The following is a 25,143-nucleotide window of genomic DNA, read 5'->3' as shown; positions in this document are numbered from 1 at the left end:
GCAAGTTTCAATCTACCAAGTTCATTTTCTCCTGATTATAGTCAAAGCGGCGGTTTGCTTCCCTTAGGAATGGATCCTTTCACCTGAAGAATCGTGAATGAAAACTTCGGAATTTTTAAAAACTGGAATATTAACTTGAATTTAAAGATCTTTGGGGCGCCTGGGTGGCTCAGTCGGTTAAGTGCCCGACTTCGGCTCGGGTCAAGATCTCACGGTTCATGAGTTCGAGCTCCGCGTCGGGCTCTGTGTGGACAGCTGGGAGCCTGGAGCCTGCTTCGGATTCTGTGTCTCCCTCTGTCTCTGCCCTTCCCCCACTCACACTGTCTCGCTCTCTCTGCCCCTCCCCAGCTCTCTCTCTCTCTCTCAAAAATAAACATTAAATAAAAAACAAAGATCTTAGAAATATTTTAATGCTTAATTGTAATGCTTAATAAAATAGTTTTAAAGAGAAAAACCGGTGAGAGCTCCCTGGAGGAAGATACCGGGCTGTAAGAGCGTGCAGTTAGAACGCGTATACTTGAATGACGGCGTGGTCTTTGTCTCCTGAGCTGACACGGGCCAGGGCAGGGCAGAAACCCAGAGCACAGAGTCAACCATCCAATACGTAGCAGTGGATTATAAAAAGGTGAGAAGCCACTGAGTGCATACAAAGAGTTTAACAGAATAATATGGAGGCAGATTTGCTGAAACACACAGACCTGGGGATCTTATAAACAGGATGACAATATGACTTATGAGCCAAACGGGAGCACTTTTGAGAGGGACAGGGAGTGATGTTATAATCACGCCAGGAGTGATCCGTGACTGTTGCAAGGAAACTGCTCGTGATCTGTAGACAATACAGTGAACCACCTTCCCGCCTGGTTACGTAAGCACTAGCATTTTCTGTACAATACACTGTATTCTCTATAATGGGACGGAATTGCTCTGTGTGGATTTGTGTTTCGTTTATTGCAGGTCTCCATATGACTTAGTGTATACAGTTGGTGCCTTTGGCCAAAACATACCTTGGCAGGGGAGAGAAGGGTTCGTTCATCCATTCTCTTCTGAAATGTGTACATTGGAAAGTCCAAATGACTGACTGGCAAATACAGAGCTGTCCCCACAAGACGGAAGGGAGCCGGTGCTCCCCTACTTTCCGGCATTCAGCACAGAGACCCATCAGAGCACGACATGCTTTCAAAGAGCCGCAGAAGAACAGATTCCTTCACATCACTTAAACTTTTGTGCCCATAAAAGACTGTTTGAAAACACGTCACAGACTCTTCTGCTTGAGTTTAATAACCCCGTTCACCTCATCTCCTTTCTTAAGTTTTTAGCAATCAGGAACCCCTCCCAACCTTCCTTGGGTCCTCCTATCCCTCTTGTGTGCATAAAAATGTGGACATCGGGAGAGACGCGGAGGCAGGTTATGACGCTGGTGTTTCCTAGGGTGTGGATTAAACGTGGAGGGCAGAGGATGCCAGCTCTGGTGTGGGTCTGTTTTCAAATCCTGGCTCGTGGACACATCAACAGCGTGGCTCTGGTTCGGGGGGCTGGTCCCTCTGACCCCCACTTGCTCCTCTGTAAAATACCAACAACGTCGTCTCCCTTCTACCTGACAAGTTACAGCCACCGTAACCCCATGAAGATAATCAACCCTTTGTGTTCACCACACTATTTCCAATATACCCACACCCCACACGAGATGGGCAATCGACCTGACGTCTCACCAGTTAGAAAAGGCAGCTCACCGCACTGGGTCACATGTCACCTGACGGCTTGCGTGCTCTAATTGCACTGGCTCACATGTCACCCTACTGCCCGTGTGCTCTAAGCCCACTACTCATCGTCCTCTAGCAGCTGCAACGTCACACGTTAGGTGACAGGCTTTAGCCAGATGCTTGCGTAATATGAGGGTAGACTCTTGACTATACAATCGTGATTTCTGTTCTGGCTTTACTAAGCTTCTTTTCCTTGATAAAGACTTTACTGGGGCACCGGGGCGGCTCAGTCGGTTAAGCGTCCAACTTGGGCTCGGGTCATGATCTCACGGTTCGTGAGTTCGAGCCCCGCGTCGGGGTCTGTACTGACAGCTCGGAGCCTGGAGCCTGCCTCTGATTCTGTGTCTCCTTCTCTCTGCCCTTCCCCCACTTGCGCTCTGTCTCCGTCTCTCAAAGATGAATAAACATTAAAAAAATAATTTAAAAAAAGACTTTACTTTTCCTACACAACTGTATTTCATCCCTAGGCTCCACTTGTCTTTTTTGGGCTTGTTCTGTGAACGCTGCTTCCATTTATGAATTTCCTGCTCAAGCAAATGTCGTCCATCCAGGGAGCCCCTAGAGCAGATGATTCACACCCTCAGGGACTCTGCTGTGGAGACACTGCCAAAAGCAAACTCACTGTCCCCAGGACGAGCCCAAAAGAGTCACTCTGACCTGGCCATGCCTGGCTCTCGGAGACGCGGCATCTGGTCCCAGAGTAAAGCGCTGAGGTCCTCTACAGGCACCTGTCTTCGCGGTTAGGAGAAACAATTTCTCCTCGAGTTCAGCACAGAGGGGATTTTCTCCCTCCAAGCAGATTATCCTTAATCATTAGGAGGTTAATCATTGTATTTTAAGGATCTCAAACAGTCTATTTAATGGGTGAAGAACATCATTAAAGGGCAGTATTTCGAACCAGGAAAAGTTAAAGCTGTTACAAAAAGTGTTTTGTTGGCTAGAAACATAAAAGCTCCTATGAAATGACATTGTTAAGATGGGAAGTCCTGTGATGTCAGGCCCGTCTGCTTCCACATGAGGTCATGGTTGGAATCCACAGAAATAGAAGGAGCTGCGGATCTCATCCGGGCAACCCCACCCACAGACAGGCAAGCACCTCCCCCCAGAGAAGGACAACGCGAGGGTCACCGAGTGCTAATAAGATATGTCCACGTAGGTGTCCATGCTGAGTTATTGAGGCTTATTTATTTGTTTGTTTGCTTTTGAGAGAGAGAGAGAGAGAGAGAGAGAGAGAGAGAGGGGGGGGGGGAGGGGCAGAGAGAGAGGGAGAGAGAGAAAATTCCAAGCAGGCTCCCCACTATTAGTGCAGACCCCAACTTGGGGCTTGATCCCAATACCCTGTGATCATGACTTGAGACAACCTCAAGAGTCTGATGTTCAGCCTACTGAGTCACCCAGGTGCTCCAAGGCTCACTTATGAATTAGTTTTTCCAAGTTCTTACCAAGGTTTTTGTTTTTATCTTTTCTATATGAAAGCACATAGTTCCCTTGGAACCCACAAACTCAATTGGCATGCTATTAATTTGAAAATTTCATTTTCCCCCTTTTCATACGTTTACTGTTTCCCCAATTTCATTGCCAATTTCTTAAAGGCCAGTTTTACAGCTTCTCTATTTTAGTCATTGACCATTAAACATTTACCATCCTTCCTTACAGTAATCATTTAATAAGCGTTATTAACGATTAGTATTTTAATGCATCAAAGCTGTTAAGGTCTTTCTCTAAACACATAAATTTGTTCTAAGAGAGATTTGGGCACGAGAGGATAAATCTGATGTTGAAACTTACATTCATTACCACACACATAACTCAATGCTTCAAATTCCTCCAGAACACCATCCAATCGATTGCATTGCCTCTGACAACCAACTGAATAAATAATGGTTGAAAATGAGTGTCTAAATGAGAGACAAAGGAACAGTTTTTTCAAATGTTTGGGACTGAATCAGTTTCAAACACACAAATCTATTTTTTTTTTAATTCTGGGTTACAAGTTGTACGGCATGTTCCCATGGGGTAACAACACCATTCCTATTTCTACTATTTTGAAATGCGCTTCTCTCCCAATCATTCAACAAATACTAACAGGGCATCAACTGTGTTTCAAGCACAAAGTGAGATAACCCAGGGCACAAAGATGGCCCACATATCATTCCTGCGCTTGAGCAAGTCAGAAACTTGGGGGTGAGGGGTGGACACAGAAGCCAATGGCTCATCCAATAATTCATTCATTTAAAAAATATTTATGGGTGTCGGGGCACCCAGGTGGCTCAGTCAGTTGAGACTCTTGATTTTGGCTCAGGTCACGATCTCACAGTCATGGGTCGTGAGATCAAGCCCGTGTCAGGCTCTGTGCTGAAGCCTGCTTAAGATTCTCTTTCCCCCTCTGCCCCTTCCTTGCTCTCTCGCTCTCAAATAAGAAAAAAAAAAAATTACAGTGTTTACTATGTGTCAAGCACTGTTGAAAGCATGCAGGACACATCAGTGAACAAAACACATTAGCCCAGTCATTGGGGAACCTCCATTCTAGGGGAGGAAGTCGACAAGCACTAAACGGCATAAGAGTTAAGGATAAAAGCTGAGCGTGGTAAGGGGGACAAAGCGGGCAAGATGGGAGAGAGCATCACTTCAAATAAAGTGATCGGGGGACGTCCCATAGAGAAGCCCCATCTGAGCAAAGACTGGAAGGAGCTAAGCCAGTTGGCCAGCTGGATCTTGGGGGGTAAAGAGCTTTCTAGATAGAACAGGAGCCAGCAAACTAGTCTTCCGGCCAATCCTACCCACTAACTATAAATAAAGTATTATGAGCACGCAGCCACCTGTGATCAGGTAAGCACTGGCAATGGCTGCCTTGAGGACAGAACTGAAAAGCTCCAATGGGGACAAAGTTGACTGCAAAGCTTGAGATGTTTATTCCCTGGCTCTTCGCGGATCTCTGGGAAAGAGCAGAGAGCCAGCGGCACGTTGCAACATTTAAGAGGCCAAAACAGAGGGAGCAAGGGGGGGAAGGAGTGAGGACACAGGAAACAGGAGGCCACGGGTCGGGCTTCGGCCTTCTCTGCAGGTGGAATGGGACTCTGTGGGTTTCCGGCAGGAGAATGTCCGAGAGCTCCAACACAGTCCTGCGTCATGCCAAGAAGGGATGGGAGGTCCAACCGAAACTCTAACTAGAGCTAAAAGGGGCCAGGATCTGGGAGGAGGCAAGGGAAGGGAGGACTGCATGGGTAGCGTGTGCGAAGGAACGTGGTGAGGAAGGCACGCCCTTCACACTTGCCTCTCAAGGACACCAACCGTGCACATGGAGGAAGTAGGAGGAGTCGGGGCAGAAAGAGCAGGTGCAGCCGGACCGCACAGGCTGCGAAAGAGAGAAGAGGCAAACCGGGTGAAAGTGTCCGTAGCCAGCCAGCTCCCCTGCTCCACGCCAGCCCTTGCTGAGAGAACGTCTCACCAGCCGGGACTTGTTGCACAGGTGCAGGGGTGCAGCTAAGACACCCCTTCATTGGGGTACACTCACAGTGTTGGGGGTGTAATAAGAAACCGTATCTGGAACTCTGGTATTTGATCCAAGGGGCTTAACTTGCTCAAGGAAAATTGCTGGAACTATAGCAGGTGCTTGTGCTAGGTCCCTGGGGACATTCGAGGCTTGGTGGGTCCTTACTCAGGGCTCCTTGTATCCTGGCAGGAAGTGAGCCTGGACAGCCCAATGTCACCATCTGGCTGAAGATAAACCCTGAAGCACAGAGGTTCCCGAGAGGCTGGGTGGCCAAAGGTCCCTGGCCTGTTGTGCTCTGTCTATATGTCCTGAAATCCTAAAGAACATCCTTTGTGCCTGTGTGCTTAGACCGGAGCGTCAGTGCACTTGTTTCTGTTAAGACTTCACTACAGTCCTTAGAGGGAATAGTTCTGACTCAGAATAAGCGAGATCCAATCCATTTCAGTATGCTGCCTAGGAGGGGGCACTCCTGCCCCAGAGATCATGGGATGGAGGAGAGAGGCACCGTGGACAGAGAAGGTGTAAGTGGACGCAAGGAAGAGACAGATGACAAACAGCTGTGCCTTCGGTAAAGCGAAGACAGCACTGTGTGCTTAGTCAAGGAGACGAAGGAGTGGGCAGAGGATGTACCCACCCCTAGCACAGACGGAGAGGTAGGACTCCCATCAGAAATAAGGTGCAGGAGCTTAAGATGTCAACATTTGAGCATTTCCTGATCAGGGCACTGTTAGAGCTTGAATAGGATCTGCCCCTCCCCCCAAAAAAGAAATGTTGGAAGTCTTCACCTTCAGTACCTGTAAATGTGATCTTACTTGGAAACAGGGTCATGATAGATAGGATTAGTTGAAATGAGGTCACACTGGAGTATGGGGGGCCCCTAATCCAGTACGACCGGTTCTTACATGAAGGCGGCCAAGTGAAGACGCAAAGATACACAGAGACAAGACCATGTGAACCCAGAGGCAAAGACTGGAGTGATGTGGTCCTAAGCCGAGGGATACCTGGGGCCACCAGAGCTGGAACAGGCAAGGAAGGGTCCCCTCCCCGAGTCTTCAAAGACCACCAAGTTTTCCTGATATAAAGTAACTAGCTGAACTATGGAAAGGGCCCCGTCTGTGTGTGGGCAAGTGGTCCTGGGCACAAATTGATCCCCAGCACCGAATCTGAACACAAAAATTGTGCCGATCGTAGTTAATAGGTACTATCTATCTTCCACACCTCACCTGCTGAGACCCTTCTCTCTCTCCAGGCAAAAATGTTGGCCCAAACCAAAGAATCTCTAAAACAAAGAAGCAAGCTCTGGTTATCATCATATGTGAGTAGCTGTTAGTGGAGTGACCGTCTGAGATGTGTAAGTCATAAGCCCTGTTGCTTTACTTCTGTGAGTGAGCATCACGAAACCGCATCTTCAGTCAAAAGGCCCTGGGATTCCCACGCCCCAAAGTGGGAGCTTGGATGTGGAGGGAGCTGCCTGCTGACCCCGCGTGAGAGGCTTGTGCCTCCTCAGCGGGCAGGTCGTGGTCTGTACATTCTCCACCGAGCACACCAGCTCTGGGTTTCCCAGCACACCTGCTCACCACTCGTGCAAGTAAATCCAAATCTCTGATCTCCATCTGTCCCCTCCATGCCTTGATTCTCAATCAGCTGAAAACTCTGGAGAGGAATGTAAGAGCCTCACTGAACGGGTCCCTAAAATCACAACCGGAAATAGGACCCCTTCTTGATACGGCAGCACTAACTCTGTTTTCAGCTTGTTTGATAAAAAGATGGAAGTCCTTCCTCGAGAGGAAGAAATCTAAGGCCATAGCAAAAACAAAAAACAAGAAAACAACAACGAAAAAAGGAAGGGATAACAGGTACAGCAACGATCTCAAATGAAAAAGGAAAATCACTCTGGAACAGAGCGGAAAAGAACTGAGACAAGGGTGTCTGGTCAACAAGGAAGGAGAAGACGGGATGTAAAGTATGGATTCCAGGCAGGCCAGTGAGGACAGATGTCCCTGCATCCAGGCAGGCCAGTGAGGACAGATGTCCTTGCATCCAGGCAGGCCAGTGAGGACAGATGTCCCTGCATCCAGGCAGGCCAGTGAGGACAGATGTCCTTGCATCCAGGCAGGCCAGTGAGGACAGATGTCCCTGCATCCAGGCAGGCCAGTGAGGACAGATGTCCCTGCATCCAGGCAGGCCAGTGAGGACAGATGTCCCTATATCCAGGCTCAGTGTGGGGACAGACGCAGAACTGTGTGCGGTTAAGGGCCAGAATCTATCCTGGATGAAAGGTCAGTCGGAGCAGAAAACCAGGGTCAACCAGGAGTAGAAACAACATCTTGGGGTTCAGTAGAAGGCGGCAGTGCCCCAACAGGACACAGGAGATGCAAGCAACACTCAACACGCAGGAACTCTCTGCTCTCCGCCCCGAGAGGGGGGGCCTTCCTTGGCGGGTGGGTGGGGGTGGGTGGAGCTGAGGGCAGCAGACCATTCGGTGTCCCGGGGACGAAGATGAGAAGGTGGGCTGAGGGACAGTTTTACCATGTTTACCTCGGACTTATTTTCCATCGCTGAAGTTGTTGGATTAGATCACATATAAACAGCAGCACATTTGAGGAACCCAAAACATTACTCAGTATGTTCGACAAATAATGACAGCATGCCCACAGTGACTATGGTAAGCAGTTAGGTCCCCCACTGCCCTTCTCAGGTCACCTGACGTTCAAACAGAAAGGGTTCCGTGCAGACATTGACAGAATCTGACCATCTGATCAGCCAGTGGGCATCTGAGTCACGTGCAAAGGGACAGCCAATGTTTGTAACTCATGCCGTGACCTGAATTATGTTTCCAGGATACTCTTCAGGGGGTCACTTTTGGGGGGAAAAAAAGAGAGGCGGTACATGGTATTCCTGATTACTTTTTCCTTTGTTTTGAATGAACTCTAATTACAGTGCCTTTGGTTGGGGGCAGGTAATTTTGATTTTTCACCGGAAACTTTGCTTGGCCAGAAAAATCAACAAATGACTAGAAAGAGGAACTTTAAGCTCCACAGATGAAAGCTTCAGGGCCTGAAGGGGACTGAAACCAGTTCAACAAAAATAATGTTAATGAAGAAAAGCTAGTTACGACTTCAGTTTAGGAAAACAACTCATGTTGCCCTCCGGAAGCACATTACTGGAAGCACATTCAAATTACTGGAGAAAGTTGATGAGGACGTTCTCTTTTCCACAAGGGGGTTCTTTAAAGGCAAATTGATGGTTGGTTTGACTACATTATTTGGCAAAATGCTTGCGTCCTGTTTGTATACACATATACACATAAATACACATAATGAGCCTAAGCCGGTGATTCTCAACCACAGGCACCACCCCGCCACGAGAGATTTGGAAAGTTCTGGAACTTTTTTTATTGGCACAATGAGGTGGGGGGAGGGAATGCTATTGCATCTAGTGGGTATCAGCCAGAGATACTGAGAACCACCTTCTGATAATGAGGACGGCCTCCCACCACACACATCAAAGAATTATCTGTTCCATGGGGCGCCTGGGTGGCGCAGTCGGTTAAGCGTCCGACTTCAGCCAGGTCACGATCTCGCGGTCCGTGAGTTCAAGCCCCGCGTCGGGCTCTGGGCTGACGGCTCAGAGCCTGGAGCCTGTTTCCGATTCTGTGTCTCCCTCTCTCTCTGCCCCTCCCCCGTTCATGCTCTGTCTCTCTCTGTCCCAAAAATAAATAAACGTTGAAAAAAAAAATTAAAAAAAAAAATTATCTGTTCCAAAACGTCAATAGTGCGGAGGTTGGGAAATTCTAGTCCCCATAATTTGCTTGTACTTGACAAAAGGCCAGTAAATCTTCATAGAACTCGAAAGCTCAAAATAAGAAAAAGTATAATGGTAAGCTCAAAACTTTGTCTTCGTACAAACTGTCAGAGGGATGACAGGTGGTACATGGATCTATCCATTTAACACTGTGTGTGTGTGTGTGTGTGTGTGTGTGCGGTCACATTGACACATGAACATACACACATACAAAGGGATGAATTTCAGCTGGCACACATGAGGATATCGTACGAGGTCAACCTCTATTCAGATGGTTGGCAGAACCTTCTCTCTGTTTAGTGAGGAGGTGACCAACTTCTAGTCCAGGATTGAAAGGATGTCTTCTAAGGTCTTCTAGGGGTTTCTGGTTTTGCAGAAAAGAAAAGAAAAGAAAAGAAAAGAAAAGAAAAGAAAAGAAAAGAAAAGAAAAGAGGAAAGGAAAGGAAAGGAAAGGAAAGGAAAGGAAAGGAAAGGAAAGGAAAGACAAAACAAGACACAAGGAATACGGCCTCTTCTCCTACTGGATATCGTCATATCTGGATGCAGTGCCTGAAAATGGAGTGCTGACTACCCATCCACCCCCAGCGGAGCCAGCCCGAGGACCACACAGAACACTGGACGGCAGGGACACATCAGTGACAACGCTGGGGTGCTTACTGACTCTTGAGCCACTGAGGGAAGGAACTCTGAAGACACCTACCCCAAAGTTCTATTTGTGTGACTTGACAGCCTTTTTTCTAACATTGATCAAGCTCTTTGGAGCCACGTGTGGCCAAACGCATTCTCTTACACGGTGTCTGAAAATTCCATAAAATGCTTGTAACTCCCCTTTTTTACATTTATGATAAGCTAAGAAAGAATGTATATGGATGTACAGATATCTCTGATACAACATCAAGTTTCCTGAACTTCAAACAATAGCCTAAAAAGCAGCCTAAGGTCCATGAAGAGTCATGTCAACATTAGCCCCATTATCCTGGTCCACGGTGTTGACCTTATCTCTTCCCTCCTACTACAGAGCCACATACAATGCCCTTCCACACAGATGTACAAAACAAGTTATATTTGGTTTCTTTAGAAAATGAAGAAACTGGCGCCTGGGTGACAGCTGAGCAACTGACTCCTGATTTTGGCTCCGGTCATGATCTCACAGTTCATGAGATCAAGCCTCACGTCGTGCTCTGTGCTGACAGCGCATGGAAGCTGTCGGGATTCATTCTCCCTCTCCCTCGCTCTCTGACGCTCTCGCTTTCTCTCTCTCAAAATAAATAAACGTTTAAAAAACAAAATGAAGAAATTGTTTGTCTGCAGAAGCTGTGAGTTTGCTTTCAAAGCATGAAGTAACCAGGCATTACAGACGAAGCAGGTGGGGAATCAGCCGTGCCGGTAACACTCACCATTAAGCCATTTGGAGTTGTACTGTGCCGTGCGGAGAGGAGGTAAGATGCCCAGACTTCGGTAAATGGCAGGATCTCGTCCAGGAAAATCCATGGCTGTTGCAGCGTAGAGCTCCCCACCGGCCGTGAGAAGAGCCGTGGAATTGTGCTGGGGACTGTAGGGACAGCGGGCCATACCACTGATCTGATCATGGATCTCAGTCAGGTTGCTCAACTACGGGCAAGGGCAAGACAGAGGAAACCAATTATCGCTCTTGAAAGCCCTTTAATGGTGTTAATGGATTAGGTCCTCCTGAACTGCAAATAAGGCATGGTGCAACAAACTCTCTGGGGCTCAGGGTAAGACACGACAAATGTTCACACTCCCGTGCTGATGGCAACATCCGGCGGAGGACGTGGACAGAGAATCCACCCGTCATCTCCCTCACTGTCCCCTCAGACTGGCTGGACAGGGTGCCACTGAATTCACAAATACCAAGTTAAGACTTCTGTGTGTGGGTTCTGTTTATAATGCATGGGCACTGCAGATCTTTCCACTTTAATGAAGCCAATTTCAGTATTTATATAAATAGAAACCACAATAAAGATTAAGCACAAATGTATCACTATAAGTGAATTCAAACGTTATGAATAGCCCCAAACTGTGCTCACAGGTAAGGGTGCATGCTATTTTGTACCCCATAGCCCCAATTTCCAAGACTCTACTATGTCAGTTTTCGGACAGACAACTCGATGGTCTTGCAGACCATCGGCTGTGAACCCAGCTTCTCGGATGCTGGATTCCCAACCAATCATTGAACGAGAAAATTTCCTAGGACAACAGGGACCAAAGGACAACCACCACATGGGGTAGATGTCAGGGTTCCATAACCGAGTAGGTGCAAAGCGTTTAGAACGGGGTGTGATACTGGGGGCTCCCTCTGTGATCCTCCTTGTCGTCCTCCCTATATTTCCAATAACTGAATGCTAGCGTGGAAATATCGCAGATGAATAAATTCAGGCTTTGAGAGGAGTCGTGTGACCGGGAAATGAACATCATGGTAATTCTTCATTATGCTCCCTGTGGAACACCAGACCAGTATCTCCAACTAGGAAGACTGCCCATGTGCTCTGACCTACAGGTGTAAGACGCGGGTGCCGGAAATTCCTCTGTCACAGGACAGGTTGAAAGAAAAAGGAAAAGGACAGGTTGGAACTTCACTTTGCCTAGGGCTTCATTCGCTTGTTTGCTTGTTTTCATGCTTTGTGACGTTGCTCTCATCCAACTTGTAAATTCTATTTTCTTCCTTTGGATTATGATTCTCATCATAATCCTTTGGATTATGATTCTCTTCCTTTGGATTAGGATTTTATATACTTAGCAGTATCTCTATAATAAATCAAGATAAATGAAGAGCATGTTGAGGATTTGTGTTCAGGATCACTGGTGGGGATAAAGCTGATAGAAGCAGTTTAGAAACATATTTAAATTTAATTAAACAAGTTATAGTTATGTTCAGCTCTTTATATAATAGACGATGTGATTAGTAATAAATCAATACATTGAACATTGAGTTCGAAAAATATATTTTTTAATTAAAAAATGACTCCTTAGGGAATAGACATACATGTAAAACTACAGTTTTAACAGAATGTTTGGATTTTCCCAGTATTAAATTCTGTCAACGCTCAAAATGAACACCTACCGAGCGGTTGGTGCAGACAGGCGTGAAAGCATTGGTCCCACAGGTAAATAACCGGTCACCACCCACCAAAAGCACCCGGATGTAGTTCTGACATTCCTCCTGAGAAGAAAAAAAAAAAAAATCACAAGAAACATGTTACCAAGTCCTGAACAAGAAAGGAATGGTTAATCTGAATATATTATGATCGGCTAACAAATTAAATGATAATTAACCACTAAAGAGAAAAAGAAAACAAACAAACAAAAAACCTTTTAGATATTGACCAAAAAATGACAACAAAACTGTTAAATAATCTGACCTTCGTTACCTGCATACTACTTGTTCAATAGAAGACATTTATGAAGATAAATATACATTCAATTAAAAGCTCAAAGCATGTGTCTTCTGATGAATGTGGTTTCATTTCGAATTGTACCTGTTGACACTGCAAACCTTAAATCACCTTTGACATGTGTTAGGAGAATAAATAAAAGGAAGCTATGAGATACCGCTCATGAAACAGTGTCTTAGAAAACTTCTCCAGAACTTTGGAAAAAAAAAAAATGTTACAAATGCTTCTCCAAAGGGAAGGGTCACAGGTGAAACTCTGGATACAAATTGCAACAAGTTTTACATCAAGTTTTCAAACCGTTGTTACATACACGGTGAGAATCTATAAATATTTTTGACTCTTTATGCAAAAGTAAAAAGGTAACTAATAAGGAAAGGCTGCCCAGCAGAAACCCCACGCTGGGTGTCCACCCAGAGTTGAATATGTCTCGTGCTTGCAAAACATGCATAGAAAATCTGGGGCACGGTCATAATAGTTCATGGACTTCTGAGCTACAAAGCCCTTCATTCATTCAGCAAGCATTTACTGATTAGATATCCTCTGACAGACATGTGCCAGAGGTCACGATCTAAGCACTTAGCAGAAAATGAAAATACAGGGCCATAACAACTAATATAGAGCTATCCATAGAACAATATGTTACTACCTGCAGAGGGGAGGGGAAGGGAAGAAATGTTGGAAGCCTTCCCAAGGGAGGTGACATCTAATGTAAGTTTTAAAGGAAGAATAGAATTCAGTGAGGCTTCCTGGAGGAAGCGCCATCTGACACTTGGAGGATTTTGCTGACCTAAGGGGGAAAAAAAGACACTCCAGGCAGTGGGAGGGGACCGTGGCAAGGCGCCGTGGCTAGACAAAGTGTGGCACTTCCATTGCAGATGGAAGAGGTAACACATAATCTGGGGAGCCAGACGCGGGCCAGTTGTGCCTCATGAATGTGAATTTTACCCGGAAGGTGAAGGGACGCCTCGTGAGCTTGCACTGCTTGCAGTCTGACCTTGACCCAATGTTTGCGGTTGAAGGGCCACTCAGGAATCAATGTGGAAGCTAAACGTGAGAGGGAGACTACCGTTCGGGAGGCAGGCCAGGAAACCGCTTCCTTAATTGGGTCCCCGGTCATTCAGTGCCTGGACCGGGCGGAAGTGTGAAGGTGCAAAGCCAGGAGGCAGTGAACCAACGGGACGTGGTGAGGAACCAACCGGGTGGACAGAGCAGATGCTGCGCGATCCAGGACGCTTTGAATCACGCGCTGCCCCACGTAAGAAGCCCTGCGTTTGCTGGCACAGCAATGCCCTCTCCGATCAAATGGAACCCCAGTCTCCACGGGGTGTTGATTTGCCATAACTCAGTCTGCTTGTTGGCCTGGTCACCATGACATTGAAAAGAGCTAAGTTTTGGGATCTCCTCTCTAAATGTAAAGTGAAATGTCAAGGGTAGGTAACTCTCCTAAGACCATTACTAGCAGTGGTAGCAAATGATCACCGGCTGCTAATCCGGACACCCCTTGAGGGGAAAAAAAAAAATAGTGGAAGACCTAAGTTGAGTATCAGAAGAATCAAGGAGAATAAACAGGAGGCAGTAAATTGGGTAACAGAGAAAGGTATGTCAGACGGGGAAGAGGCTTGTTCTGTTCTGTTCTGTTCTGTCTTTATGACCAAGGAAAGGGCAGAGAGTTCTAAAGGGAAAGAACAAAACAAGACTCCAAAGAGTCACATGGTTCTCCATTCCTAGGCTCAGGGACCACATGGAAGAGGCAGAGGAGGGGTGCAGGGGACCGCCCACATCAGACAGCACAGGGGCACGGGAGTGGGCAAAGACAAGTGTGAAAAACTGAAGCCTAAGCATGTCTGAGGGAGACTCCAAAAAACCAAACAAAAACGAAAACAAACAGACACAAATAACTTTGGAGAACATGGGCTGGGAGGGTTTGATGCCCTAGCAGATGAAACAGACGCAAACCTGATACTGTAATCAATATGAGATGGAAAATTACAAACAATGGAGACAGGTGAGGATTTTATTTGTTCTTTGTTGTGCTTTTAGAATTCTTTCAAGAAGGAGTCTGTGGCCGTTTAAAGCAAGAGACTGACACAAGGCAGAATGTGCCAGAAACAGTCCTACAGCCGTGAACACAGCCAAGGGTACGTTATTCCAAGATCCCGACTGAAAGAGGATGCCTACAGACAGGGTGGAGAGAAAGCAAGTGCCTCTAATCAATTATGGGAAGGGAAACAATCATGATAACAAATGGATGTTTGTCTTTATCTTCCAAAAGAGAGACAAAGTGAAGAAAAGACTGGAGGTCATTATCATTCATGAAGGCCCATCACAGCCTTGATGAAGCAGGTTAGGGAATGGGATAACCAGCCTGCAGAAGTATGCCAGAGAGGCTGGACAAATCCAACTCCTACTTTTTGTAAATCTTAGAAAAAAGCAAATGGTGGGAGTGGCGCCATATTATTTCAACTGGAACAGAGAATCGTAACAAGCCTGTTCCCATAAGAATGTGAGAGGGTGCTTGGGGGCTCTACTGTCTCCGAATGGTCACGTGCCCGTGGGCTCCCCTGCTCAGTGAGGATGCAAGGCAGGAGGGAGAAAGATGTCAAGGACCAGGACGATCGGACATGGATGTCTGCACGGTCTTTTTCTCAAGGATGGAGGACAGACCCAGCCTTGCACTGTAAATGGGACCCGACGAGGGTAATGTTCTAGATGAGCTCAGGATCACGCTGGGATGCACCAGATGGAGGAGGAGAGGCGGAGGGAGGAGGAGGTTTGCATTATCACCAGCGAGGCTAGGACAAGGTCGTTTGCCCATTGTGTCCCATAAGAGGAATTTTTGGAGGCATGTGTACTTCTGTGTTTCTTCTTATGTGTCAAGAGCTGAACTCATTTGCCCGAAGCCTGGCTCAGCTCAGCTCAGCTCACAGCCTCCCTGCTTGAACTCCCTTAAAAGTCACCTCATGTTTAATTCACAGACTGATTCAGCTGATTCTAGGAGCAGGTTGGATGTGAACCCTAAACAAATAATGCATTCAAGACAATTTTTTTTAAGAGAAACTGGCGTAAGTTTAGACAAAAGAGAAATGTAGAAAATACAGGAATGGAAGAAAGTAAAGGTACTTAGCTTCTGAGCAGCAGATAAATTTAGGAATCAGAAAGTCAGAATTACCAAGGAAAGGAAATGGCCCGAGTGCCGGGCTCTCCATAATCAATGTCCTGCTGCAGCCGAGCCTAAGGCTCAAATTCTCCTGCGGAAAATCTCCTTCCCAGTGGATCGCCTTGTGGGTCACAGGTACACGCCTGGCCATTTCGTGGGTTATTTAAATGTTCTAGAAATACCGCTTGTTTTAAAGTGCAGGCTTGATGTAGAAGTCCTGTTAGGAGATCCTATTACAGGTTTGTCTTGTAAATCGACTCATCTAAATATCTTCGAGTTTCCTTTTCTCATCTAAGAATTGTTTCTTTTTATCCCATTTCTGTATTGCGGACGTGGTTTAAGGGAATTAAATGAATTCTGCTTTTCCAAGAAGCCACAGTGCTGATTTCCAAGGATGCTCGCAGCCTGCCACATGGCTTCTGTTGTTGATAAGGAGGGTCATCAATCTACACTTTGATAATAACACTTGAACATTAAGCAACCCGTGTGTGCCTGTGATCCCACAGGCGGGTCAACCTGTCCTTGACTTCAAAGCAATTCTTATTTGAATTGAGAGCTGGGATGCACAGTTGCTGACTCACTGGAAGAGCTTTCAAGATGGCAGCAGGCCAATGCCCACTTGGTCTCAAGGACCTACGGCCCCGACCCCAGGACAGCAAACACACGGTTTAGGACCATTTTCTCAATGAATTAACTGGTTTTGCCTTACAGAGTTCATCATTTTTTCCCCAAGGGGTATGTTCTGCTTGAAGAAAGAACGTAACCGTGTAGAAAGATGACCTATAAACAGGGTGGACGTCTCAGCAATCCCCAGCCCACGGCCGGCCCATCGATATTAGGGGTGGAGGGTGAGGACTGGAGCCTGGCAGCATTTATGCTAATCACAGCACTCCCACTGAAAGCAGAATGTCTCTCTTAGTGATGCATCACCTTTGCAAGCATCCAGAGTGCCAAAGAGTAATTGATAGTAACTGCACGTGCCTCTCATGTTCAATGTACATTTATTGAAAGTCACGATGACCAGTTGGATCTTGAGAACTTGCATCATCCAATCAGATGTGTGTGTGTGTGTGTGTGTGTATACATACATGTGGGTATGAGACATATATGTAAGACATATGTGTATAAGATACACATGTATTATATATGTATATAGCTGCACACAGATTACAGAAGTTTAAAAGCTTATTTATTTTGAGAGACAGAGAGAGAGAGAGAGCATGAGCAGAGGAGGGTCAGAGAGAAAGGGAGAGAGTCCCAAGCAGGCTCTGCACTGTGAGCACAGAGCCTGACATGGAGCTTGATCTCACAAGCCATGAGATCACAACCTGAGCTGAAATGAAGAGTCGGGTGCTCAGCCGAATGAGCCACCCAGGTGCCCACAGAAATTTAAATAAATATATGGATGCCAACATACCTATATTTTTAAATCGAGATGTACATACCTATAAGCATACAGATATAAATAGACACATTTGTATATGGATATATATTAACATATCTATTGTATGCTACATAATACATAAGGTATTGACAAATGAAAGTGTATTTATTATGCATATATTTACATATGGGACTGTTTTCAACTGAACTAACTCCACACAAAACTTGTTGGGGACACCTCAATTTAAAAAAACCCAAACTTGCCGCACAGGACCTATACAGGTTGTTAGCATCTCACCCAAAGAATCCTCAATTTTTGCAGCAATTATATGGAATAAATTCAGGTCTGTAGTGTGCTGCATGCTTTAGGTCAAGAATTCCAGGGGAGCCTGGGTGGCGCAGTCGGTTAAGCGTCCGACTTCAGCCAGGTCACGATCTGGCGGTCCGTGAGTTCGAGCCCCGCGTCAGGCTCTGGGCTGATGGCTCGGAGCCTGGAGCCTGCTTCCGATTCTGTGTCTCCCTCTCTCTCTGCCCCTCCCCCGTTCATGCTCTGTCTCTCTCTGTCCCAAAAATAAATAAACGTTGAAAAAAAAATTTAAAAAAAAGAATTCCAAATGCAGGTGCTTTGGGCGAAAACGTCCAAGCGACCCCCACATGCCACCAGGCTCCTGAGCACGATGGTGTCATGTTTTCTTTCCAGTCCTTGCACAGCCGGACAACGTGGCTAATAGAACCACAGGGGAACCACAGGAGGAACCATACACAGAGCCCTGGACTCCAATCAAAACTCTCCCACTAAGTAATCCTAGGAACTTGGTGCTCAAAGTACTGTGATGAGATCACGAGCAAGAAAACTGAGAATGATAAACTCCGGCTTGTACACCAAGCAGCTCCTGGCGCCCTCGACAGCCCATGCATTTCCTACAGGGCACGGTGGAAAGGGCTGCGGAGTGACCCCAGACAGACGAGGCACCCGTGTTAGGGCAGGGAGAACTGCCTGTTTGCGTTTAAAATAATATTTGTTTGATAGACATTTAAATAATTCTCGAAGCCAGTGTCTATACTGGCATTTGAGAAAGAAAGTAATACAACAGACTTTATTCTAAAAAATTTTAGAATACAGAAAAACAGGTTTTTCTTCCTTTCGCTGCATGAAAACGTTTGAGTCATTGTAGGTAACGTCATGCTCTTTCCCCAAAGTGAGCTGAAAAAATTTTTAAGTTTATTTGAGAGAGAGAGAGAGAGAGAGAGAGAGAGCAGAAGCAGGGGAGGGGCAGAGGGAGAGAGGGGGAGAAAGAGAGAATCCCAAGAAGGCTCTGTGCTGTCAGCTCAGAGCCAGATGAGGGGCTCGAACTCACGGAACCGTGAGATCATAACCTGAGCAGAAGTCAGATGCCTACCTGACGGAGCCACCCAGGCTCCCTGAAAATTTTCCAAGTACAACTGGACTCAAACCTCACAGAGAACTGGCGGCCTCAGTGCCTGCTTTCTCTTCTAAATGGGCCTGAATCAAAGATTTGGTGACATTTTCTTGACCTCCGTCCATGAACGGTCAGTTGAACGGACTACATGTGAAATGGTGCCCGTGTGGGTCCCAGCAATACCGGGAGGTGGGGAAATGGGTCACCTTTCTTCTCCCCTGCCCTGTAGCCAGCTGAGGAATGTTCCCACCGCCCCGCAGCTCAGCCCCCCTCCTCCGCGCCTGGCATGCTGGCTGTATATACACCATGCTGCACAGACCACTGTTAGGGGAGAGAGAAAACAAACATGCATTCACGCCAAATGGCTGGCATTTTTCTCATTTTCTAGATGTCACATTTTGCATTATTCTTTTCATTTTGGGGAGAAGGGAAACTTTGTAATTCTGTGTGAGTTGTCATAACACCGTGCACAAACAAAAAATACGAAATTGCTGAATTCTCATTTCTAAACTCAGGGCTATTAAGAAAAGCCTGAATTCCACTCCTCCAAATAGATGTGACAACAGGCCTCCTTCATCCATGAGGACACTCTCCAAGACCCCCCAGTGGATGCCTGAAATCACGGTTAGTACCAAGCCCTGTCTATATATAGTATGAGTTTTCCTATACGGTCACAGCTGTGATAGAGTTTCATCTGGAAGCTAGGCACGGTGAGAGGTTACAGCAACAAATAACAAAACACAACAATTATAGTAATACACCGTGGTACAAGTTTTGTGAATGTGGGCTCTCGCTCTCTCTCCCTCAAAATATCTTACTGTGTTACAACCTCCCTTCTTCTGTGGATGGTGAGATGCCTACGTGATGAAAAGAAGGGAAGGGAGGGCGCCTGGGTGGCTCAGCCGGTTCAGCGTCCAACCTCAACTCAGGTCACGATCTCACGGTTCGTGGGTTCGAGCCCCTCGTCGGGCTTGGTGCTGACAGGTCAACCTGGAGCTTACTTCCGATTCTGTCTCTCTCTCTCTCTGCTCCTTCCCCACTCTCTGTCTCTCTCAAAAATAATAAACATTAAAAAACCTTAAACAGAAAAAGAAGAAGGGAGGTGAACGCCATAGGTGCTGTGACGGGGCGTGAGGCCACTACTGACCTTCTGATAGATCACAAGGAGGAGCCTTTGCTTCGGGACAATTGGCTGTCGGAAATGGAAGCTGCCACAAGCAAAACCGTGGACAAGGGGACAGCTGTGGCTGAAGTGACTCTGTGAAAATGTTTTCTGATCTGGCCTCTTGAACTGTCAGAACAGGAACAGAAGTTTCGAGATGCCTGGGTGGCCCAGTTAGTTGAGCTGCCGACTCTCGATTTCAGCTCAGGTTGTGATCTCACGGTTCATGGGTTCCAGCCCTGGAGCTGGAACAGCTCAGAGCCTGCCTGGGATTCTCTCTCTCCCTCTCTCTGCCCTTCTCCCACTTGTGCATGCTCTAAATAATTATATAAGTAAATAAATAAATAAATGTTTTCAAAAAAGAGGCGGTCTCTCTTGGAAAAAAAAAAGAACAGAGAAATTTGGGTTGTCTGAGTCGTGAATTCAGGGACGAGCCAGGCTGCTCCTTTGCATAGGAAGTGTCCTACCTCCTTCTCTTCTGTGTTCAGCAGCTGGGCTCTGGGCTCTCACCCGATGGCTGCTGTGTCAGGTGCCACTTTAAGAAAGTACCAGAGGGCTCCCGTGTGGCCCAGTTTGGTTACCAGAGGGGCGCCCGGGTGGCTCCGCCAGTTAAGTGTCTGACTTTGACTCAGATCTCAGGATCTCACAGTTTGCAGGTTCGAGCCCTGCGTCGGGCTCTGTGTTGACAGCTCGGAACCTGGAGCCTGCTTCGGATTCTGTGCCTCCCTCCCTCTCTGCCCCTCCCCCGCTCTCTCTCTCTCTTTCTCAGAAATAAACATTAAAAAAAAAAAAAAGTACGAGGACTGCTAAATGAGAAAAATGAGCAAGTAAAGGAGGACGGAAAGGCTGGATGTCCCTCCCTCTGCTCTCCCCATCCAAAGATCCCCCCTCCGGGGCTGCTTAGGCTGGTGCCTCGACGCGCCCATCACGTTATTTTTCGCACGTGAACTTTTACTGCACACGGGTCGGCTACACAACCGAATTCCATTCCAGCTGAGCACAGGTTGTGCACAAGTGCGTTCGGGCCCATCAATACACTTAGTACAACGCACGAGAGCGTCCGATCGCCCCTCGAGTCCTGGCAGGTGAAACTCATCTTCATCTGTGTTAAGACAGTCTTAAAAAATGCCACCCACAAATGCCGTTTCAATCAATTTACAACTACTGAGAGGTGCCATTGTTTTTAACCTATTAAAACCAGAAACATACGGAGCTTGAAGGTCTGCTTTCATTTGACAATGTTCCCTTCACTCACTTGTCTTCTGTGTTTCGGAAAACTCAGCCGAGGGTAGGAATGATTGATCCCTCGTGTCAATCAAGTGCCCATCACCTAATGGAAGGAAAGATGGCCTTTCCCCTCTGTTTCTGATGGTCACTTGCCTCATTTCCAACCTCATGACCAAACAACCAAGTGGCCATAGCTTAAGGCAAAACATGGGTCAGTTTTGACTCAGCAGAAGCAGTTTTTCACTCTGAGTAGTAATGACCTGCTAGGAAAAGGCTACCACATTGATTCTCATAAAATTATTGACACATAGACTATAAGCAGAAAGAAACGCTGGCTACATTAATAATCCTTAAACACATAAGGAACACAAGGAGACTTGTGGCCAAAGAAGGGAAGGACACTTATTTTTTTTTTTTTTTAATGTTTATTTATTTTTCAGACAGAAAAAGACAGAGCATGAGCAGGGGAGGGGCAGAAAGAGACAGACAAACAGACAGGCAGACAGAATCCAAAGCAGGCTCCAGGCTCTGAGCTGTCAGCACAGAGCCTGATGTAGGGCTTGAATCCATGGACCGTGCGATCGTGACCTGAGTGGAAGTCGGATGCGTAACTTAGCGAGCCACCCAGGTGCCCCTGGAAATTTCTGCCTTCTTTCTCTTTCTTCGTCTCCTAGCATTTCCCTGGCTAAGATTGCATTGTCTTCCTTCCCCTCTTCCTTCTTCCTGGTTATTCAAGTTTTGGAAAACCCAATGATTAAGACTGCCCTCCGTGTCTGACTCTCAAACCCGTTAACTTGAAAGACAGAAATGGGCAATGCAAATGGGTAAAATAAAGTGCATAACAGTCTTACCCAAGTACAGACAGCGTGACGATCTTTTACCAGTGCTCACTCCATTCGCCACACTTTCCCCAAGCTCTTGGCTCTGGGATCACATTGGCACAGGGAACCTTTCTTGCTGTTCTTTGTGTATCTGTTCTTCGCTCTAACACATAGTGTGATTCACACTGGAAAGGACCGTACTCCCATAAAGTAAGACCATCACTGTCAGAACGAGACATAATGAGCCCATGTACCAGCTGCAAGAGAATTTCCTCAAGATGATGCGGTGTAACTTTCTCAGAAACAGATTTCCTTGGATGAAGGAACTCTGCTTTTATTGAGCCTGCCAACTGTGTGGAAGCAGGTCTACCCCGCGCACAGTTGCTCAAGAAACGCATTTCCAACCTTGGCTATAAACTGCTCTTTCCAGGGGCACCTGGATGGCTTAGTCAAGTAAGCATCGGACTCCTGATTTTGGCTCAGGTCATGATCTCCCGGTTCATGGGTTTGAGCCCTGCACTGGGGCTCCACACTAACAGTGGGGAGCCTGCTTGGGATTCTCTCTCTGCCCCTCCCCTGCTTGTGTTCTCTCTCAAAATAAATAAATAAATAAATAAATAAACAAACAAACAAAACAAGCATTGTGTGTGTGTGTGATATTCAACTGCTCTTCCCTTAGAAACCTGGGGATGCAAATGTTCATATGGAAAATGGGTAGCAGACAGAGAGAGAGAAGGAGTTTAATTTTATACATAGGTTAAGATGAATTTATAAAGAAACCTCATAATTTCTGATGTAATAATTTTATTTATCAAATGGTCACTTTATGGGATTAGCTCTAAGATATGATGGGGGGGAATCAAAATGTTACTTCAAACATTCAGGCCCATATTTTTCTGAATGATATTACGGCCAATTGATTTCATGTCACAGCCTAATGATTAATTGTGCAAATCAGATCGGATCTTATAGTCCCAATCCTTTTTGGAAACTGTGGTTAATCCTGATTTAAACATTAAAGCTTTGAGAATCCACTGTACCTATATTTTGCATCTTGCTTGTTTCCAATTTCCATGGCACTATCATCAGGAATGGCCTTCATATTCAAATGCCCCACATATATTCCTTCCAACAGGTGGCCACACCCTTCCTTAGGCACACGCTCCTTACCTTTGATTTGCCCTTACTGTAACAGGCCTTCTTGGTGACTTCGTCACAGCCCCACTCCACAGCCTGTAGGAAACACCAAAACGACAGCGCTTGGTATGGTTTTGACTGAAAAAACGGGAAAAAATAATAAGCCCCCAGTACTCAGATAAGGAAATGTGGGCATACCGTGGAGCCAGTAAGAAGTTACACTAAATCCACGAAATTCACGCATAGGGGCTTATACCTAGCTTTGAAATCCAAGCCTTTGAAAGGACTGGTCCCCTAAGCATTTGCATGTAAGCAGTAACAGTGTGATAGTTAGACCCATCACTGTAAGCAGGCAAGGAGTGGGTGTCACTTGAGTGAAACTGTCACTTGAGTGAAATCACAGGACAGATCCGCAGCATGCGGAAAAGCCCAGCCTCGAAACAAAATGATCCGAATACTCATTTGGACATTTGTGTTTTCTCTTAATAGTATGTCATTTATCAATATTCAAAGATAATGGAGCAAGGATGATTTTGCATATCCTTAGTCCCAAGATCCATATATAAATGATGAATAGTCAATAAAACAAACAGCTCAGGCAAAGAACCACTTCACCTGATGCCAGTAATTTTCATACTGTTATCAGCTCTAACTAAACACTTAGAGCTGCAGCCCGTGGGCATTTTTTCCCAAACTTTCCAAATCGAGCTCACAGTGATCAGATTGATACGCCTACTTTCAAACGGCTGCCGACTCACAAAGGGAACCGTGTGATTAGTTGAGATAGTATACAGTGCTGATTTCACTGGAAGAAATGATGCCTGCACACGTTAACCGTCTATATGCTGAGACTGTGAATCATTTCTTTGAACAGACTGAAGCATCTGAGTTGTTCATCTTTTGTCTTCCTGTCGGTTTGTGTTTCATCCTACTACGAGAGCTGGAATTTCCAGAGAATTTAGGATTCTGAAGAACCAGTTAAATCATTATCAGGGAAAAAAATTTATTCGAGGGACAATTTTTTGTTAGTTTGAACCAATGTGAGACAATATAGCAAACAAAGCCAAAAATAAGCTACTGTCCAATATTAGGAAGGAGAATAATGGCTTCAGTCTTCCTTCTAGAAAGGAGACATTTTTCATTTCTCCTAAACCTAGGAGAATAACAGAGTAATGGTAGCAGCATCATCTAGTATCGACTGTCCTCCAAAGAATGTTACATAACAGAGACTAAAGCACAAAACACTGCAACTTGTATAATTTATCTTTCTTGGCAAATATGAGTCCATAAGAAAAGTATTCTAAAGAGAACCCCCTCAGTGTCTTTCAAACAGAAACAATACTATAACTGTTTCCTCTTGTGTGGACTTAGAGATTTTTGTGGGTGTCAACATCTGATAAGAGAATTCGTTAATTCTTCCCGTGATTTCTTCCTGTTCATAATGGTTAAAGGCAGCAATAAAGTCACAGCTAGTCAGCATCTGATGTGAACAAATGACTTGAATTCCCTGCTAGGATGACAAATACTTCCGTGAAAAGAGAGGACACCTCCCGAGAAGAGATAAGGGTTTCCTGAGCACGTGCAGATCTAGTGTCCCCACGAGGCTCACCTAAAATAAGTGATTACTATTATTCTGAGTGGACCTTTCTCAGATCTCTTTACAAAACTGACTTTGTTGTTTGTATTGAAATAAAGATACCCATATTTCTGCCCTTTGGTCAACTCAAAACAGAATCAACACACTACAACATGCTCTTCAACAAAGCTGACCTTACTGCAACTTTGACTTCTTATCACCAAGGGGATTTAGTTATACAGTTACCAGGACAACCACACAATAAAAAGCTTTAGATAAAGAGGCACTCCTAGGGGCTCTTGTTATCTAGTGATTTTGTTGAAAGTTAAATAGTAATTTCCTTTTCAGTAAACCTAAGACCTATGAGGAGCATGGTTAGTCCGAGGGTTGCAAGGATATTTATCAAATGCCATCAAAATTGTTCCAATCCTTCTGCCGAAATGGCAAACAAATAGTTTCCCCAGTCTGCCTAGTGCCCGAGTAGCCTTTGCGTTTTCAAGATAAATACTGGCCAAGGACCGGAAGGGGAAAGTAACAGAAAAAAGGATGAGAGTTTTCAAAAATATGTCATGACTTTATCCAGTTTAGCAAGAAAGCGTACCTGCACCCACAAGCTGATTAGACCACTAGAAAATAGGATGAGTCTTACAGATTTTTCTGAAGACAGTTATTAAAAGTAGCAAAGTTACTTCCAAGGCATTTTCATTACAGTATAACCAGTTTTCCAATAATATTCAAATCCAGAATTAATTGAAGACCATGACTGTATAGCTTTTCTGTTGATTC

General features: G+C 45.7%; 1 protein-coding gene across 7 annotated transcripts in view; it reads right to left on the bottom strand.

Annotated features, from left to right (window-relative positions):
• The window catches only part of SEMA5A (semaphorin 5A), a 481,312-nt gene that overhangs the window by 160,396 nt on the left and 295,773 nt on the right, over positions 1–25,143 (bottom strand). For all 7 annotated transcript variants that reach the window (XM_043601165.1, XM_043601208.1, XM_043601185.1 and 4 more), the window contains 3 exons: positions 22,815–22,877; positions 12,143–12,241; positions 10,458–10,671 (listed from right to left, as the gene is read on the bottom strand). In XM_043601165.1, the coding sequence (XP_043457100.1) occupies positions 10,458–10,671; positions 12,143–12,241; positions 22,815–22,877 (376 nt within the window). The remainder of the gene's footprint in view (positions 1–10,457; positions 10,672–12,142; positions 12,242–22,814; positions 22,878–25,143) is intronic.

Source organism: Prionailurus bengalensis, chromosome A1, assembly GCF_016509475.1.
Source record: "Prionailurus bengalensis isolate Pbe53 chromosome A1, Fcat_Pben_1.1_paternal_pri, whole genome shotgun sequence".
NCBI lineage: Eukaryota > Metazoa > Chordata > Mammalia > Carnivora > Felidae > Prionailurus > Prionailurus bengalensis.
This window is presented reverse-complemented; position numbering and strand designations above follow the sequence as displayed.